This window comes from Strix aluco, chromosome 7 (genome assembly GCF_031877795.1).
Source record: "Strix aluco isolate bStrAlu1 chromosome 7, bStrAlu1.hap1, whole genome shotgun sequence".
In the NCBI taxonomy this organism is placed as follows: domain Eukaryota; kingdom Metazoa; phylum Chordata; class Aves; order Strigiformes; family Strigidae; genus Strix; species Strix aluco.
This window is the reverse complement of record NC_133937.1, coordinates 19,447,286-19,465,725: the sequence shown is the minus strand read 5'-3', so window position 1 is coordinate 19,465,725 and position 18,440 is coordinate 19,447,286. Positions and strand designations below refer to the sequence as shown.

Here is an 18,440-nt window from a genome sequence, read left to right as displayed (position 1 = left end):
CCCGGGCCCGGCTCCGCCCCGGCGGGGACAACGGCAGGGGGGGCCGGGGTACCCCCGGGTGCGACTCCAGGCTGCTGCGTCCCGGGTGAAGGCGCTTCTCTTCCACCTGCCTGACACTCGGAGCAGGGAACAGAGCCCCGGGGTCACCGCTGTCCCCCGAGACCCACAAGACCCTTCGTCCCCCGTCCCTTTGGACCCTGGCCCCAAAGTTGGTTGCTACCCCAGTCCTGAGCTGCGGGGAAGGATGGTCTGCCTCATCCTCGGCTGATTTTCACTTTTATTATTGTAAATTCACTGTTCTCTCTTTATATATATATTTTTTAAACATATATTAGATATAAAAGTCAGAAATGCTCCTCTTCGAACTACATATACTGGTGGATTTATAGGCCGATTTTGAAAAGGTGGGCAAATCAGGAAGCCCAACCTGATCAATGCACACAGCAGCAGCACATGCCCCTCTCCAGGGACGAGGGAAATTTATATATATATGTATATATATGTAGATCTATATACACACACACACATACAGATGCATTCATCCCCCTCTACACCCCACCCCTCCACCCCAGCGCCCTGCCCGGGAGGCTGGGGCTGGGCGGGACATGCTCTCAGCAGGCAGGCGCTGGCTGGGCTGAACCCTGGGGAAGGCACCGGAGGACGGATTTGGGAGTCCCAGCAGAACGGGGCGCGGGCTTCCCCTGTTCCTACAGAAGTGCTTGCCCTCTCTGTGCCTGAGCTCCCCAGGTGGAGGGCTGGTAGTAGCCCACCGCCGGGCTGGGAGACTGGGGCTGGGGCACACAGGCTGCCCGCTGGGACAGCTTAGGTTTACAGCGCCATGGAGGGGAAATCCGCTGCTCTGCGGGCGCTGTGCTTGCAGGACATCCCCAGCAGGACAGTAAACGCAGAGACCCATTTCCTAACCTAGTTGACCACCAGGGAGCACGGAAATGCCTCAGCAATTCTCCTCCAAGATGAAAAAATGTGGGAAAGTCATTGGCTGGAGGCATGGAAGGCCCTGAGCAGCGAGAGCCCTGGCTGGGAGGGCTAGCGCACTCCAGCTGGCGCTGCTGGTGTCATCCTGCAGCAGCGCAAGGCACTACCCACGCCTGGGCTGGCAGGGAGAGACCCCCTGCTGCCATCCTCACTGGGGGTGCAGACAGACTGGCACTGTTATCACCTCACAAGGAAGGGAAAAGGCACTTTGGGTTTTTGGCTCCTCTGACAGTCACAGAGGCCAGCTGGTAGGCTTGGTCTGCTGAACCCTACACCCATGGCTGTGGAGAGGGAGAAATGGCAATCCCCCCCTCCCTAGCACACCAGGCTTGCGTGGTGAGGGGAGGGTGAGCCCCCTGTTCCCCCACATCCCTTACAGAAGGGGGCCTCTATATGATTGCCAGTGACAGCCCCCAACTCAGATGGGGAACCCCTGAGGCTCAGGGGCAGATCCCGGCTCTGCCGATAGCAGCACCCGGCTGGCATCTCTGCACCCCAGCAGTGATGCCAAACCCCACGGGCAGGGAAGGGGCAGCTCCTGCAGTGGACATCGCCTGCCCCAGGAGCCTCAGCTGCAGCTCCCACCAGGAGGGGAGGGCACTGCACACCCACGCGTGCACACACATGCACACACGCACCCCGAGGCAGCCGGGGTCTTGGAGACATTCAAGGCAGGGGAGTCACTGACAGAGCCCGATTTGGGGGTCCCCACCATGAGCCTGCCTCCCATGGGGGTCAGGCCATAGCCAGGCCCTCCGCATGGCTGTGGATGTGGGCCGTGCTGGACACGCTGCTCTCACCCTTGTAACTTTTGGGGGCTCGGCTGGCTTTCAGCAGGACCAGGAAGGTGTCTGTGGAGATGGCCCCAAACTCAAAGGTGAAGGTGCCATAGAAGACCAGGACATCGATGATGAACATCCACTCGCACAGGGCGGCCACGTGCTGCAGCACAAAGCTCTCCTGGATGAAGAACACACCGCCTGAGGGCATTCCCGTCAAGGAAAGCACAGGTGGACCCCAACCACCCCATGGAGGACCATGTCCCACTGCCACTGCATGCTGCGGTGGCCATGAGCAGCCCTCCTCTGCAGGAAACATACCACAAGCCCTAAAACTAAGAAATCCCACATGCTTCCCCCAGCAACGGGAGGGCCTCGGCACAGGTGAGGCAGTGGCACACGTGCCCAAACCAGCCTCGGTAAATCATGGGACTGATGCCAGGCGGGGATTTTCTGAAGAGGCTGGGGCAGGGGAAGCTCAGGCTGCAGCCCTCAGGGCAAGCTGGGTGCCCAGATGCCTCACCCTGTCCACACCCTTCTCCTCTTCCTCAGCCTCACACCACCCCCCCGTCCATCTGCGCTGCCGGCTGGCTCACCCCAGAGAGGGGGCCCACTCCCTCTCCTCCAGGTCCTGCTGTTGCTTCTTTATACTTCTCTCATCCCCACTGGGGATCTCTAGGGAAACCTACTGCCAGAGCCACCACGGGTGAGGGGAGAAGGCAGGTACATCCCCCAGCCCTCCAGGTAAAGCCTTTGGCACTACCCTGCCTTCTGCCAGTGAAAGCAAGATCTGAGAAAGCCAGAGAGGCGGGGACCGGACCTGCGCAGGGTAGAGCCCTCTGCTCACTCCCCACATCCCACCAGGAGAGGTCCCAGCCCTTTCCCCACACCATCTCCACCACAGTTCGCTGCCTTCCCACTTCCAGTCCCCAGTGCTTACAGAGCAGCATGGCCATGGCAGACAGGCACCAGTCCTGTCTCCCTTGTCCTTACATGCCCTGCCTGTCCCTCCCAGCTGGCACAGCCCCCCAGCACTCCTGCCCTTCCCAGCTCCTTGACTGGCCTGCCTGCCTGCTGCAGTGACACAGTGGGGCTCTCTGGCCCGTCCCAGGCCCGCCAGCAACCCCCAGGCTCCTCCTGCGCTGTTCATTCTGGCCAGACCCCAGCCAGCCTCTTTGGGACCCATGGACTCCGCATGCTTTTTCCCGTTCTTGCCCAATAACCACCACCTTATTTCCCAATTTATCCCTAACCTCAGTCTCAAATAAGCCCCTGGCTCCCCGGCCACACACTCGGGACCATTCTTCCAGTTCCACTCCACCTGCTGCCATGCCCTCCCTCCCCAGCATGGTGTTTGCAGACCCCAGCGCCTGTTCATCGAGCTGTCTCTTGTCCCACAGGGAGGTTAGCCGGTGGGTGCCGGTGAGCCCCCGCTGGCAGAGGAGCTGCCACACGCCCACCTGGCATCTGCACAGAGCACTTTTGTACTCAGCTTTTGTCATACAGGTAACTCAGATGGACTTTGCATTGCTGAGGGCTCGACATACCTTTGTCTTATTAAAAAAAAAAAAACACAACAATTAACCAGCCCTTCCAATCTGCAAGGTGTGGGGCTGGAGCCTGCAGCGGTGGCAGAGCTGGGCTGCAGCAGCCAGGGCAGGGCTGGTTTGGGGCACCCCAGGGCCTCAGGAGATGCCCACCAGCATCCCTTGCCCTCCTTAGCCCAATACTGCTGCTCCTCCAGCCTACGCCTGCAGCGAGCTGCTCACCCTCAGCCCCCTGCCCAGCCCCTCTCCTGGCACCGTGCCTCACTGCCAGACCAAAGGAAGGAGGATGTGGGGCGCATACCCCCCGCCAAGGACCAGCTTTCACCAGCCCAGCCCGTCTCCTCCCCACACCCTTCAGAAGGATACTGAAGACAAGGGTGAGGAAGGCCACAGCGGTGAGGATGCTACGTAAGTGGCCGGTCCAGTACTGCCCGCGGGTTTTGGCCATGCGGTAGGTGAGGATGGACTGCAGGAGCAGGAAGAGCATGCTGGTGGGAAAGGCCACCCCCGCCCCGATGTAGTGCAACACCTTGGCGTGATCCACCTGTGGGGGAGAAACCATCGGTGCCAGCACCCCGGGACACTCCCCCAGCACGGCTCTGCTCCAGGGGGTGGGTTTGTGCCAGGCAGGGGTGCAGGCAGTGCCAGGAGTGGGTCCAGGCAGCTCGCCCTGTGCCCAACTCCTGGCTGAAGAGCAGATTTGGACGCACCATCTGCTGCTGGCATCTCAAAGTGCTTCTGTTTCTTTCATCTGTGGGGTGGTAGCTCCTGAGCCCCTTGGGCCGACAGCCCTGCCGTGCCCGTGGGCATGGGGCAGGGGCTGCCCTCTGCCCTGAGCCGCATCTGGGGCTGCCTGCACCCCCTCCCCGGGGTCACAGCGCTGCCTTCAGCTGAGCCGCTGAGCCATGGCTGGGGCACTAGGGGGATCAGGGCCAGCGAAGCTTCTCCCAGGGGGGCGGCGCCGGCAGCGGCCTCCTGCCAAGCGGAAGGGCCCGGCTGCCGCAGGCAGAGGGCAGGCAGCTGCCGGGAGGCCGGTGCCTGGCAGTGCAGGCGTGGGGGTGAGCGCCGCCAAGCCCCGGGCTGCTCCAGACCCTGTGAGCACTGGCTCTGCCCGGTTTCCTGGCATCGCCCCCCGAACAGCAAACACCCCCAGCGGGACAGCCGGGCAGCCGGAGCATCGGCAGCTTGGCCAGGGCTCCTCTGCCCCACTGGCACGTCCCTGCCCGCGCGGGGTCATGCATCCATGGAGGGGACAGACCGTGCAGAGGGTCTCGCATAAGGGTTAAACCAAACCCAGAGCTTAATCTGCACCCAAAACTCTAAGTGCATAAGCAAGGATGAGTCCCAGCACCTGGGGAAGCACAGCAGCTGGTAGAGGTGAAGGAGTGCATGGATAGGGGTGCTGGACCAAAACAACCACCCCAAATCCTACACTGCTGAGCGCTGCCACTGCCCCGCTCCAGCCAAGGCCCCCTCCCGCCTCCCCTACACCCGGAGACACCCGGAGGAGATGCCTTACCTGGAAGTTGCCGACCATGGTGAGGCCAGCAGCGCAGACCCAGCCAGCGGCCAGCCCCAGGGTGTTGAGGAGAGATGGCCCAAGGCGCTCCAGGAGGTGGGCGTAGCGCAGTAGCCCCACCAGGATGACTGCAGGAGGGAGACACAGCCCTGTTGCATGCTACTGCCACCTGTGCCCCCCCCACACCCACCCCTACCCCCCGCTGAGGGGTGAGCACCACAGGGCGCCCGGCTCCCGCTCCCCCAACAGCAGGCACTTACCCATGAAGGAGCCCAGGCTGCAGATGAGGCTGAAGAAGCAGCTCTCGGGAGGCAGGGTGCCACACTTGCTGTGGGGACAAGGCAAGGCCCGGGGAGCCTTCAGCCAGGGGGCACTGGGGTGCAGCCCTTCCCCCCTCCCCAGGACATACTCCTGGGTTGCCCCAGGGAGGCTCTGACACTTGGCTGGCCCCACGTCCCATCCTGCAGCTGCTCACCTGACAAGGGGGATGTGGTCCAGCGTGCAGCAGGAGACAGGGCCATCCACACCGCATGATTGATTGTAATTCCTGCCGGGAGAAAAGCAACAGGCTAGCAGAGCCGAGCTGCTGCCTGGGACCCTCCTGCCTCCTGCCCACAGGCCCTGCAAGGGCAGCAGAGTTGCTCCCCAGCGAGCACAGCCCAACCCCAGGGATGCGCCTGCTCTCTGGTGACAAGCCCCTCCAGGGAGTGACCCAGTGCCCAACAGGGTCCTCTGGGAGCATCATGGCTGGGTTTCCACAGCCTGTCCCCTGCCTGCTGGCTCTGCTGCCCACCTGGAGTCCCTGCCTGCGAGGGAGACGTCATGGAGGGGTGGGGGCTGCACGCACCCACTGGGTGCATGGGTCAGGGGACTGCGCTCAGGGGGTTCTTGCAGCCCCAAGCCCCAGGCAAGAGCGGGAGCACCCGTGTGCCAGCCCAGCCACACATCCCCGGGGTGGGCACGCAGCCACTGACAGCTCCGGGCTTGCACGGGCAGGGAGGGAATGCCGAGCTGAGCGGGAAACGGCCCCCATGGCCATAAGCACTGCAGGACAGTGCCAACCTGCCTGGGAGGGAGGGAGCTGCCTGAGGGGAGGACGTGACAGGAGCAAGCCCCCAGGCTGCCCTGAGGAGCCCAGCACAGTGTCAGGGCATCCCTCTGGGGCCTGTTAGCAGCCCCCAATGCCGCTGGGCTGGGGCAGGGGTCTGCTGCCCACAACCACCGCACAGCCCTGGAAGTGCCTCCTGCGGCCATGGATCCTGCAAGCCCGGGGATCCAGAGCTCTTACCAGCCTGAGACACCTTCCTGTACCACAGCTGCTGCCTACAACGCTAACCAAATTCCCCCCTGCAGTACGTGCCCCATCACCCTCCTGGCTCTGCTGGGAGCCGGCACACACTTGTGGGAGGTTTTTGGGTGCCCCTTTGCTGCAGCACCACCCAGGCACCCGTCACCTCTGCCTGGCACAGCTGAGCGGGGCCCCCTCCCCACCCTGCAAACAGGGAGCCCAAATCCCTGTGCCCCAAAGGGCCCCCTCAGACACCCCCAGCCCCGTGGCAGGGACGGGAGCCGTGGGGTGGCCAGCACTGCCCTGCCCCTGGCCCTGGCTGTCCACCAGCCGCCTCCAGCCGCTCAGCAAGTGCATGGTTAAAAAGGCCTTTTTGGAAAGGGCCGGGCAGGGCTCTGGTGTTTTTTCAGTCTCCTCATTTACTGGTGGCTTTGTTTTCCAACCGCGAAGCGTGGAGCCCCACGGCCTCCTCAAGGGCTGCTCTTGGGGCCGTGTTTAGTTTGGGAGGGTTTTTTTATTATTATTTTGTTTAAAGCGAGCAGCCCGAGGCCGGGAAGCATTATTCATCATTAAGGGCTGGCTGTGCGGCAGAGACAACCCAACACACACATTCTTCCCAGGGCAGAATCAGCCATCAGGCAGGAAATGGCAGCGGCTCTTTTTTTTGACTCCTTCTCCTTCAAACACTCCAGCAAGAATTAAACTAACATGGATTTTTCTGGGCAGATATCTAAGGAGACACAACAAGCCAAAAACCCTGTAGAAGAAGTTGCCAAGAGAGTAAACAGGGTTTTTTTCCCAGCCCTCGCCTCTCCTGTGCCTCATCCCCTATCCCGGGGTGCTGCAGGCAGCTCTGCCTATGGGGTGGCCGGCTGTCGCAGGACCGTCCTGTCCCCCTGGCACTGCCAGATTTAGCCTCCAACAAGCAAGCCTCAACCTTTTCCATGGAGACACACGGCCCTCTGTAATTCCCTGACCATTTATTTTCATACTTTCTCCATGCTGTGTTTTTTCAATGGCCTCCTTCTCCCCGCCTGGTTTGGTTTGCAGCAGGGCTGGACTGTTCACCGGAGCACCCGTAACCGCAGGCAAGCCTGGGCGGGGGAGGGAGGGCAGCTTTCGATAGCTCTTCTTGGCCCTGGCATTCTCACTGCTTTGCAAATGCGGGGCCCAACCCTGCCAGCAGCTAGTCCCCAAGCAGCTCTGCTCCCAAAAGCCGCTTGCAGGTTGGACAGGAGACACATGCCCTGGCTTGACTGTGCCCCATCACTGTCACCACCATGTCTGCTGGGGAAGAAGGTGGCTCTGCCTTCCGTAATGCTTCCACATCTCCTGTCATTCCCAGCCCCCTCCCAGGGCCGGCTTGGCCCCCGACCCTGCTTTCAGCATGTTGATGGTGCAGGGAGGACCTCTGCTACCCGGTAGTCCAGCACAGCGTGGCACAGTTCAAGCGCGTCATGCAGGGTTTTTAACAGAGCCGGTCCGTGGTGAATGGCCCCTGCCACCTCCCCAAGCCTTACCAGTTGTGGACAGGGCAGATGTGGTTGTTGGAAAGTGCCATGGCGTACCTGGAGGAGAGACAACAACGGGGGTTACCACAGCCACCCGCCTCCCTGCATCCCCCCTCCCGGCCAGCACCTGAGTCAGCCCCAGGGATCAGTGGCAGGAGTGGGGGGTACAAGCCCTCGCTGCCTGCCAGGGGCCAGCGCTCACCCTGTGGCACCTCCTGCCTTTACAAGGCAGCAGAAAGAAAAGCAAGTGCACGAGCCCAGCCCACACTCCAGGGAGGTCCTGCTTGCTGGGACCAGGTCCCCCTGCCTGGTACCCCCATCCCCGCTGAGAGTCGCCTCCTGATCCAGCTCAGTGTGGCTGCAGCTGTGGCTGCTCCTGTGGGGCCTCTTCCCCATCGTGCTGCCATGCTCCTCAGGCTCTGGGAGGCTGCTTTGCCACAGAGCCCCCCACCCCAGCATAAGGGCTCTCCACCAGCCTACAGCTGTGCCGGGTGTCACCCGATGGCTGCTGGGCTCTGCCGTGCTTCCTCCGGCCCCTGGACAGCCAGCGCCTGGAGCTAAAAGAAGTCTGGAAAAGTAGCCGGTGTGTTGGCAGGGCATTTTTGGCGGATCAGCTCCATCGAGCATTTCACTGCGGAGTCAGCCCTGCACCTTGGTCAGTGTAACAAGAGGTTCATGACACACATCCCGTTCAGCTCCATGGGGGTCTCAGCCCCATGCACCCCCAGCCAGCGAGGAGCCCTCCTGCCTGGCAGCCACAGCAGCAGACAGCACTACACTGTTCAAATCACTGCTACCAGCGGCCATAAACGGCTCAGGTTAAAAATAGGCCCCAACACCGGTAACGAAACTCCTCTCCTGCCTGAGCTGGCCATGTAACAGCCGGGCTGCAAAAAGGATGATCCCGGCAGAGAAGTGCCGGGACACAGAGCGGGATAGCTGGAGGGAACCAAGGGGCAGCACTGCCCACCGCAAGGGCTGCCCACAAGAGTATCGCATCCCCCCAGACCCCTCACCCAGCTGCTTCCCAGCACAGGTCTCCCCCAAGCATGCAGCCCCTGTCCCAGCCCTCTGTGCCCTCCTGGGAGGGGGCAATAAGCCAAGAGAGGCACAAATGGCACTGCCCTCCCCCAGCAGGATGTGCCCCCACCCACCCGGTCCCCCCTCACGGCTCTACATCCCAGGCATGGCCAGCAGGGCACGCAACTGCCCTGCCTCACCCTGCCACCATACCAGTGAGGGACACGGTGTCCACCAGGCAGCTACAGGACATTTTTGGGGCCAGAAAAAGGGCCCGAGACCCCCCTCCCAGGGCAGCTCTGGCTGTGAGGACCATGAGCAGCACCTCCCTCCTGTGCTGCTCTGGGCTGGAGGGGCATCTGCCCCACAGGGTCACCCACAGGAGACAGCCAGGGCTTCGTGAGGCATCCATGGAAAAAACTTGGAGCATGACTTCCGTGCACCAGGGTCAGCATTTGGCTTTGTCATGAACAAGTACAGGGGATACCATAGGGGGAAAGCTCTCAGAGCGACCTGCATGGTAATAGGTGCATTTGCTCCATTCCACACCCCTAAAAGTCCCATCACCTATGCTGGGGCTCTCTGCACCTTTGGGAAAAGTCCCTCATCCAGTGCTCACCACTGCTGTGGTAGAGGCACAGGGGTGCCAATGGGCTGGGGCAGGACAGCCCTATGTGACCAGCTGAGGTCCCACAGCCAAGGCCTGGGGAAGGGACCAGCAAGGGTGGGCTAGTGCTGCTCACCCAGATGACACAGCCTCTGCCCCCAGCACAAGGGACAAATGTCCCCTGGCCGTCCCACCCATCCACCACACGGGATGGGTGCCCGTGTGCTGGTTACAGTTCTGGTGCTGCAGGACCTGGGCTGGTGGCATCGCTCCCAAGGCCATTCCTGTGCTGCCTAAGCATCAGCCACGCTGACACCAGGACAGGGACATGCGATCCCGGGGTTGTCAGGGGTGTGAGGCCAGGGAGGCACGTGCCAGCACCACTGCAGGGGACGCAGTGACCGCACAGGGTGACTGTGGGGGGGCAGGGGGGTGTGGGAGTGACTGAGCATGCAGAAGTGTCCCAACATGACGCGAGGCCAGTGGTGTCCTGCAATTACCTGCCCCGCAGCATCCCAGGTTGCAGCATCCCGCAGCATCCTCCAGCCCCCCTGGCCTTCAGCATCCCACCCCGCAACATCCCGCCCCGCAGCCCGGGCGGCCCCGTCCCGCCGCCGAGGGGGTGGGGGGCTGGCGGCGGCTCCGGGCCGTCCCGCGGCACTCACACGATCCACATGCCGGTGATGGTGAAGGCTGGCAGCGTGACGGGCAGGATCCCCCAGGCCGGCATCCTGGGGCCGGGCATGCCCCGCCGCGCTACGGGCGAGCGGGGCTGCCGGGGGAGCCTCCCCGCTGCCTCCTGCTGCCGGGCCGCCGCCGGGCCGCGCTCCCCATGGGCGGCCGGGGCCGGGGCCGGGCGGGCAGAGCGAGGTCCGGCCGTGCGGAGCCAAGCCGAGCCGCACCGCGCCGCGCCGACCCGGGCCAGCCCAGCCCAGCCCAGCCCAGGCCAGGCCAGCCCCGCCCCGCGGCCAGCGCGGGTCCCGCTCGGCGGGCAGGGCCCGCCCCGTCCGGCGGGGAGCGGGGGGCGGGCAGCGGGGCGGGCCCAGCCCCGGGCGCCACGTGGCGGCCGCGCTGCTGGCCCGGGGGGGACGTCCCGGCACCCCCGGACCGGCAGAGCTGGGGAGGCAGCCGGGGAGCGGGGTCGGACGGAGCCGCAGGGCAGCGCCACCAAAGCCGGGAGCGCCGTCTGCTGTGCCTTGTCCCCGCAGGGCGCAGCCGGGCCGCAGAGACACGCTCCTGCTCGGCAAAAACGGCGCGGAGGGGACGGCGGGGCACCGCCCAGCAGCAACCCCCCCCTCCCTGGAGCTGCCGACCGGAGCAGCCTCTGCCAAGGCTGAATCGGACAGCAGCGGCGGGCCGCAGGGCGCTGAGGGACTCGCCCCCCCGCCACCCCCGAACGGTGCTGTGTCAGCCCCAGACACCATCCCTGTGCCCGTGTCCGCGGGCTCCTCCAGCAAGTGTGGCCCAAGGGGCACTCACTGTCTCACCGCAGGGGTGAGGCAGGAGATCCAGCGCCAGGTAACGGCCGGGCACAGAAGACCTTGCTCAGTCCCCTCTTCCCTGGGGAAGAGGGTTAACGTGGGCTCGGCCTTCCCCCCTGAGGGCAAGGCTCAGTTTGACCCACCTTGCCTGATCTCAGCTCTCACTCAGTGGCTAGTGGCACCTCGGCTGCCTCGCCCACTGCCAGCACCATCCGCACACACCCTCCCAACCCGGTTAGTCTGACCTCTCCTTTTCCAGACGCTTTCTACGAATGGCTCAACTAGCGCTTAAGTTTAGCAGCCACCCACCAACCCTGGTGCCCAAAGAAATTTCCATTTTTCTTATGTGGAAAACTTGAAAAGAGGAAGCACGACTTCCCCTGGCAGAGCAGCCAGGCTGCAGCAAGACCCAGCAGTCCCATTTCCCTATCGGTAACTTGGCCATAACCCACCCTCCCACCCTGTGGCTGCTTGCAGGTGTGTGTTTACACGTCCCATAACATCTGGTGTAGCCAAAGGGTGCATGCAGCCCTTGGGCCCCGGAGCAGCTGGTGCTCATGAAACCTGCACCTTCCCACTGCCTTCTGCAGAGAGGAGCTGCTCAGGACCAGCACCTGCCCTGGCCTGCCCCCCTCCTCACCAGGGCGAGGGTGCAGGTTATGCAACTACAGGGGTAGTATTGCAGACTGGGACTTGTAGTCTCAGGGGATCTCATCTCCCTGGGTGCTGGGAGCCTCCTCGCAGGCCCAGGGTCTCTCCTTGCTGTTCAGCACATCAGCTCTCTGACCTTTCGCACTCCAGAACTTTGCTCCCAAGGCGGTTGTGCTCCCAAAGCTGCCCCCTGCATCTCTGTCCGCCGGGGGACAGCAGGCCTGGCCCTCCCTCTCCCGGCAGCCCCCGCGGCCGCCTGGCCAGGCCGCAGTGGGGACAACGCCGGCCAGAGCAGCGGGCACCGGGCCAGGGCTGCAGCTGCTGCCGCCTCCAGCAGCCTTGGCAGGGCTCAGAGTGCTCCCGGGCCACGGGGCGAGCAGTACAAGCCCTGCCAGGCTGCCTTCTGTGCAGGTGGAGCGAAGGAGCAGGGCACTGTGGTTTCAGGATACTTTAGGCTCTGTAACAGATGCAGATTTTTCCAGAGGAGTTCAACAGCTGGCATTTCTAGGAATGAGGGTAACTTCTAAAAAAGCCAACTTACTGTTTGAAGATACTTCATGGAAATCCTTCCTACAGATCAGGTCTTCTGAGTATGCGCAGATTCAATTTAAAAATTGAATCTAAAAGCGGTATTGCTTCCGTTTCACAAGTTCCAGTGCCAAATTTATGTTTTACAGCCAGGTCTTATCTTTCAATAGGGCTTTCTCCCTCTAGGAAGCCTCACACAATCAGGAAAACATCAGCTCCACAGTAACGCGTCCTACTAACACACGCTAAACCCCAATACTTATTTTATCCTGTTTCAGCAGTGGAAGTTAGAAATAGAGTTCAAGGGACTTATTGATAAAAATATGTACATGCTACCTGTCAGTTGATTCTGATCTCCTTTCACTTCACTTTCCCTGTTATTTTTTCTTTGTAACACATGAAACCTTGTTATTGCAAAACCCAAACAACATTCAAGTAAGTTTTTTCTGGTTTTCCAGTCCATTCCTATTTACAGTCTAGTGAAAACTGTTTAAAGTGCAATTCTGTCTTTCCAGCCGACATTCTTTCCATTCCAGTCCCACTTCCTGCATTTTCCTTGGGTGGCTTTTACTTTGTACCACAATTGTCTGAATTAAGATGTAACGTTCTCAGTAGAAACTGGGTTTGCAAACACAGTTTAAAACATTGCATCTCCCAAACAGCTATCTGAAGGCAGCAGAGAAACTGGGCTTTGCCGTTAGCTGGCACCACTCCAAGAAGTCAAAGGACTGTCTGGGGATCAGAGGGCAGTAGTGCTGACATCAAGGCACTTGACAACTGAGCAATGGTTTACAAAGAGTGAATCATCTAAAAGTTTCAGTGAGCATTTTAGAGACAGTTCAGAAAAACAGAGCTGTAAATAGAAGTGAAGGCTTGGAAATACAAGACAGAGTGGCAGGCTGGATACGGAAGGGCCATGGGCAGTGCAAGGATTCAAATACATGAATGAAAACATCTAAGGGCTGGAAGGACACAATCTCAAAGCAGTGAAGGGTGAGGAAAAGAAGGCAGCAGCAGTGAAAATATTCCAGGAATGGTGGAAATGGGGTAAGGGAATCAGGATTTAACCCATACTAGGACTTTCCTAGTATGTGCATTACTCTTCCATTACGCAATAGTTAGACCTTTGCTCATGCAATTCAAACAAACTCTAAGTCTTTAAACCCCTTATCAAGCCCACAGGATTCTCTTGGAATCCTTGCGATAGGGAAGGCATTGGTGCCTCATGCAGCTCTAAGGACACTGTGGCACTGTGTGGATCTTGCCACAAGACAAAGTAGAAAATATCAGGAGGGAACTATTAGTTATCCATGTCGGTGGCAAGCATTAGCCCTGGAAGAGCCCAGGATCTCTCATGCCTTCTGCAAGTCCAAGTCCTGTCAGTGGAAACAAGGATTTCTTCCTCATCAGACAAAAAATGCTCCCTTCTCTGAAGTCAGCCAGATTGCCGCTGAGGTCTGTTCTGGCTGTGCGCCGAGATGCCGCAGGGCACCTGCTCCTCAGCCCTAGTCTCTTCCCTCAGTCCTGGCGGTGCACGAGCACACACCAACACAACACCGGAAATTTTACAGCCAACACTAAACTGTTGCCAGATGCAAAAGCAATCTGGCTCCCATGATGGGAACTATTTCTGCTTAGTCCCTCAACGGGCAGCCTCCACTGCAGCCCCCCATGAGCTGACCGTTTGTTAGGGTGAGTCCCTCCGTGCTCCCTGCAGACAGAGCACACTGCTGGAGATCCTGCTATATCAAGCCAGGGGGCTGGCAGCCGGGCACAGCACCTTGACAACTAAACCCCTCTCTTCCCAAAGCTCTGAGCCACAGAACCACAACAGAAAAGGAGTGCAACACTGACGCATTCATTTACAGGATGTATTTATTACACTGTAAAAAGTCCATTGGATTTGTAGCCATTTACTCTGTATGTACACTGGTCGTACTCCCACCCCAATCATAGGTTCCTCTCAGTACAGTATACACTGGCTTGGAGCCCTGCCCATGCCCCTCCCAGTCACCAGTGGGATTTCTGAGATTGATATTATTGAGAATTTAGCCAACTAATTAAGAGAGGAGGAAGAACAGAGATGCAGCACTTGCCAGGCAGCCAGCTCTGTCTGGGGCACAAGGGGATGGAAGAGCAGGACATCCTTGCTGCAAGGCAGAAGCACAAGAATGACTACCAGGGCCCCAGCTGCAGGGGTGTTCTAGGTGAAGCAGGTGGGCTCACAACAACTAGAAGATGCAGAAGAGTGCAGTCTCTGCAGAGCTTCCAAGAGAAAGCACAGCAGACTTGCTGGGCATCCGTCAGCAGGTGCCCCAGATCCCCACATCTTCTCTAGCTGGAGAGGATATTCTCCTGAGGAATGGGGCTGGACACTAAGAGGCCAATGTAGCGAGTGGGGGACAACACAGCACTGCTGTGCACCCCGGGGAAGTGGCTCCCCAGGTGCTGTTTGAGAGATGGCTGTGGTGCTCTGCTCTCAGCTCACAGGACTCTGCATTTCCTTCTCATCTGCTCAACTAGGCAGAGCTTTCTGAATTTGTTCCCTCCAGCCAGAAAGCCTGATTACATTTACAGGAGGAGGAGGGAGAAGAGCAGTGCTGCCCCTAGCAGGCTGCCCTGCTCCCTGTCTGGCATGGGGATTGCTGTGATCGATGTTGCAGAAGGAAAGCATGCGGCCACAGCAGACAAGAAGCCCTATGTAGCAAGCTGGGAGCTGCACTGCAAGCAATCCACATTTCTGCACAAAATTCTCAACCTGCTGAACCCAAGCACGCCCAGAGCCCAAACAAAGCAGTGCGACCAGAAGCATGGGCAGGAAAGCTAGGGAATGGCTGGGGAATTGTCCAGGGACTGGGCTGAATAATCAGTCAGTACAGGCAGTCCTGTACTGCAGTCCCTCTCTGGTGTGACATCAAAGAGTTTTCCCTCTCCACCAGATGAACTGGTGGCAGCTTGGTCCCAGGCTGCGGGGAGCGGGCATTGCCTGGCCCCTGAGCTTGTGAAGGCAGGACGAGACTGGTGAGTGGAACTAGGCACCCCTCCGAGACGACAGGGATTTCTAGGCAGTTGCCCCAAGAAGGGAGCAGAATGAGATGTGCTCCAGGGGACTGTGGCAGCAGCCCTTCTGCTCAGGTTAGCATCATCTTCTAAAACAAACATGCCCACTACCAGAGAACATTTGGCCAGCATCCTCCACCCACAGAGCTTCCTCAGCAGACAGTTCTCAGACACCCTCAAACTAATTGACTTCAGAGGTTGTCATGGGGTCAGAGGGCCGTGGAGTAGCTAAGAGAGGAACAGGAGAGGTGGCCTCAATTAGGGCTGGGTTGAGAATGATTGGCAGAGTCATAGGTGGGACCCCAACCTGCAGGGGAGAGGCAAGGGGCTGCAGGATGAGTGGCGGCTGTGCTGTCGTAGGAGGTATGTCTGTAACAGGGCTTGTCTTTGTTGGAGCTGATGCTGGGAAAGAAGGAGAAGCAGAGGTGCTGATGGTGGGTGAGGCAGGTGCAGTGACTCTCTCAGACTCTGCAAAAAGGAAAAGACAAAACACATCCTTACACAGGCTCTGACAAAGTCACCTTTCAGCTCAAAGCTAAGCAGGGCTGAAGATTAACTCAGGGGCCTTTTCAGACTTGCCCCTTCCACATACCTTCATACAAGGCCCTGAGGAGCAGGTGCTGATGACAGGCATTCCGCCCAACCTCTGCCCACCCCCATAACCTCAGCAAGAAGGCCACAACCTATCCATTTGGAAGCACAACAGTTCCACAACACCAGAGGCCTGGTACTGTAGATCACGCTAAACCAAGGAAAAGCAGATGCACACCACCCATGCTGGGAAGATGATTCTGGAAACTAACAAATGGGACTCACCAGTTGCACCCAGTTCACAGGGCTTCTCCAAAGGAGCCAGGTGGGTGGCTGGCCTCACATCTCCCACAGGAGAAGGGGGCAGGGCAGACACTATTGATTTCTGATGCTGCTCCACTGGTATGCTGGGGATAGGATCTAGGAAAACAAAACAAGCAGTAAGGTCATGCACCGGTTTGCTCACTCCTTTTGCCCACCCTCAGTTTGTCCTCAGTTTGTCCTCCTTGTGCCAAGCTCCCACAGCCTCCTGCACCTATCATTTCATCAGCACCCAAGCACTATGGCAGCTGGGTACTGGACAAGGTGCAATCACTGGGTCCAAGACCTGGTTTCGTAAGGTTTCTCAGCCCCTTGTACCTTGGATGACTGTCTGTTTGAAGAGCTCATCCCGCAGCCTAGGTAAGAAACAGTCAATCCGCTCCCAGGTGATCTCCCAGAGATCTGAGTACCCTGTCCGTGAATCAGCACTGTGGAATATCCCAGCCGTATCCATTACAAGCAGCATATTCTTCAGAGACTCTGGAATGGCCTCCAGCTGTGATGAGAGAGACTCCTCAGGACACAGAGAACGGACATGTAGCAATGAACAAAAGCTCAAAACAGCTGATGGGCTGCTCTGGACACAGAGGCCAAGGGGAGATACCATAGAACAAAATGGTTTTGGAAGGATTAAAAGGTTTTTTTAAAAAAAAAAAAAGAAACCAAACCACATTTCAAGTTTAGAAGGTTAAAAGCAGTGAATGATTGTTCACATCACTGCAGCATCACTTTCAGCACCTTACCAGTAAGTCACTGGAGCCAGCATGCATGTATTTGTCCATAAAGTCCAGGATTGTAAGCCACAGGGCAGCAAAGGTGGTCAGAGAGAGCAGCGGGGAGAGATGCTGTAGGAACACCTAGAAAAAAATACAACTACTGTCAACAAGTAGTATCAAGGCTGCTGCTCATAGCTTGACAAGTCAGTCTTGCAAATGTGGAATTCCCCCTCCTTGTGGCAGGCTAGGAGCATGCACAGGCCCAGCCTGAGGATGCCAGAGGCCTCCACTCTTCTGAGCTGCATACATAGGAGTGGGTCTTGTCTCTTTTGCAGGAGGCCACTGCAGTCTGCATCACCATGTCTTCCAGCCCATCCAGACTCTCTGCTTTACATCAGTACTATCAGCTTGTGACATGCATCATTTCACCACTAGAACAGAGTGTCTTCAACTAATGTTGGCTGAAATACTTCTCTCTCCATCCTTCATAAAGTCACAAACTCCTTCCTGACTTTTCCAAAGGCCAGGATCGTGGAGACAGTTCTGGAAAGAAGGCATGTCCCAACAGCAGAAGGTGGTGCAGAAGCCCAGCAGCGAAGACAGTCAAACTAGCAAACTGAGACCTATCCACGTCAGAGGCGCTAAGAAGCTAACACAGCAAACAGTTTGGTTTTCTTGAGGCAAATGGTTTCCCCTGAGGTTTCAGGCAGCAGAAGCATGCTCACCTTAGAGAGTAGTGTTGAGGCTCTCATCCTAGTTTCTTCCATCCCACCAACATCAGCTGGGCTGATGTTCTCGAGCAGCTTGGTTAGCAGAGGAAACAGCACCTGTTGGATGGGACACACTGATATTTCAGAGCTGAAAAATGACTGATGGGATTTGCATAGACAGCCTTACAGGAAGGAGCTGGTTTTTGGCACTGGTGGCTTCTAATCAGAGATCATGGGAGAAGCAATGGGAAGTAGAAATGAGCAGATTCACTTCAATACTCCAAGAGGCTCTGTCAGAAGCCTAAGCAGAGAGGAACTTTCCACAGGATCAGAGTAGGGAACACCTTGTCTGTTGTGGTGAACAAGCTGCTCAAGAAGACAGTGCTGAAGTAGGACACCATTCTGCTACTCCTGCAGATAACTTTGCTCCTCATGACAATACTGTCCTGCCTACACGCCCAGCCCAGCCAGAAGGTTACCTTGTTGAAGCAGGACTCCCATTCCAGGGCATCCAGGGCCTGCAGGTCATGTACCAGGAGGGCCCGCTGCAAGTAAGTGAGTGCCTGCATCCGTACCTGGCGTCGGGCATCACAGCACAGCCAGGCAATACCTGCAAGAGAGGGATTCAGGGCAAAGCCTGCAGGGAAAGTGTCACATCCCTACTTCCCCAGTCTAGGGTGAAAAGTCTAATGAAGATCAAACACTCTGCGGAAAAAAACAAGAAAAAGGATTATACTTGTTCCAGGTCACAGACTGGGAATCTACTGTCAGGTCCAGAAGCAAGCTGGCAGCTAGCTCATGCTAAAGATACCTTTCCAGATCTGATCCAAGTTCTTTTTCAATTACAGTAGACCCTAAAAAAAACCTCTGCCTGCTTTCTGCAGTTCTTGGCTCAACTTTCTTGAGTGCTGCCATTATTTTGGAAGCATCTCTGCCCACTGTCATCACAAGGGGATGGCTTTACCCTGTAGCAAAGGACACCAGCAGTTGGACCACAGTGTTCGGGAATCTGCTTCGATTTTCCTCCCTCCTGTCTCTAGATGGCGTTGCTCCTCCGCCCAGGAGCTGTAGATGGTGGCCGCTCGCGTGTGCAAGGTGTGCATGAGGTCCAGGAGCTGCAAGTCAAGCATCACATTAAGCAACACACAGGACTTAAATTTTTGAAGCAACCCTCG

The 18,440-nt window shown here is 58.3% G+C and overlaps 2 protein-coding genes across 9 annotated transcripts in view; both read right to left on the bottom strand.

The window, feature by feature from the left end:
* Window positions 1-260: 260 nt before the first annotated feature.
* Window positions 261-10,138, bottom strand: TMEM150A (transmembrane protein 150A). Its single transcript, XM_074830796.1, has 7 exons — window positions 9,933-10,138; window positions 7,650-7,697; window positions 5,317-5,388; window positions 5,102-5,169; window positions 4,842-4,969; window positions 3,689-3,866; window positions 261-1,976 (listed from the first exon to the last, which is right to left on the bottom strand). The coding sequence occupies exons 1-7, from the start codon at window positions 10,010-10,012 to the stop codon at window positions 1,732-1,734; spliced, it is 819 nt and encodes a 272-aa protein (XP_074686897.1). The 5' UTR covers window positions 10,013-10,138; the 3' UTR covers window positions 261-1,731.
* Window positions 10,139-13,784: 3,646 nt separating this feature from the next.
* The window catches only part of GBF1 (golgi brefeldin A resistant guanine nucleotide exchange factor 1), a 111,381-nt gene continuing 106,725 nt past the window's right edge, over window positions 13,785-18,440 (bottom strand). For all 8 annotated transcript variants that reach the window (XM_074830763.1, XM_074830764.1, XM_074830766.1 and 5 more), the window contains 7 exons: window positions 18,230-18,380; window positions 17,745-17,875; window positions 17,281-17,382; window positions 16,583-16,696; window positions 16,158-16,335; window positions 15,804-15,938; window positions 13,785-15,455 (listed from right to left, as the gene is read on the bottom strand). In XM_074830763.1, coding sequence (XP_074686864.1) covers window positions 15,169-15,455; window positions 15,804-15,938; window positions 16,158-16,335; window positions 16,583-16,696; window positions 17,281-17,382; window positions 17,745-17,875; window positions 18,230-18,380 — 1,098 coding nt within the window. In that variant the 3' untranslated portion in view covers window positions 13,785-15,168. The remainder of the gene's footprint in view (window positions 15,456-15,803; window positions 15,939-16,157; window positions 16,336-16,582; window positions 16,697-17,280; window positions 17,383-17,744; window positions 17,876-18,229; window positions 18,381-18,440) is intronic.

What these genes read in the sequence shown, in the direction of transcription:
- TMEM150A (XM_074830796.1), bottom strand. Translation starts at nt 10,012, where the DNA reads ATGCCCGGCCCCAGGATGCCGGCCTGGGGGATCCTGCCCGTCACGCTG. An exon ending in GACCACATCCCCCTTGTCAG is followed by an intron (nt 5,170 to 5,316) that starts GTGAGCAGCTGC and finishes TTGTCCCCACAG; the next exon opens with CAAGTGTGGCACCCTGCCTC. An exon ending in CAGCCTGGGCTCCTTCATGG is followed by an intron (nt 4,970 to 5,101) that starts GTAAGTGCCTGC and finishes TCCCTCCTGCAG; the next exon opens with TCATCCTGGTGGGGCTACTG.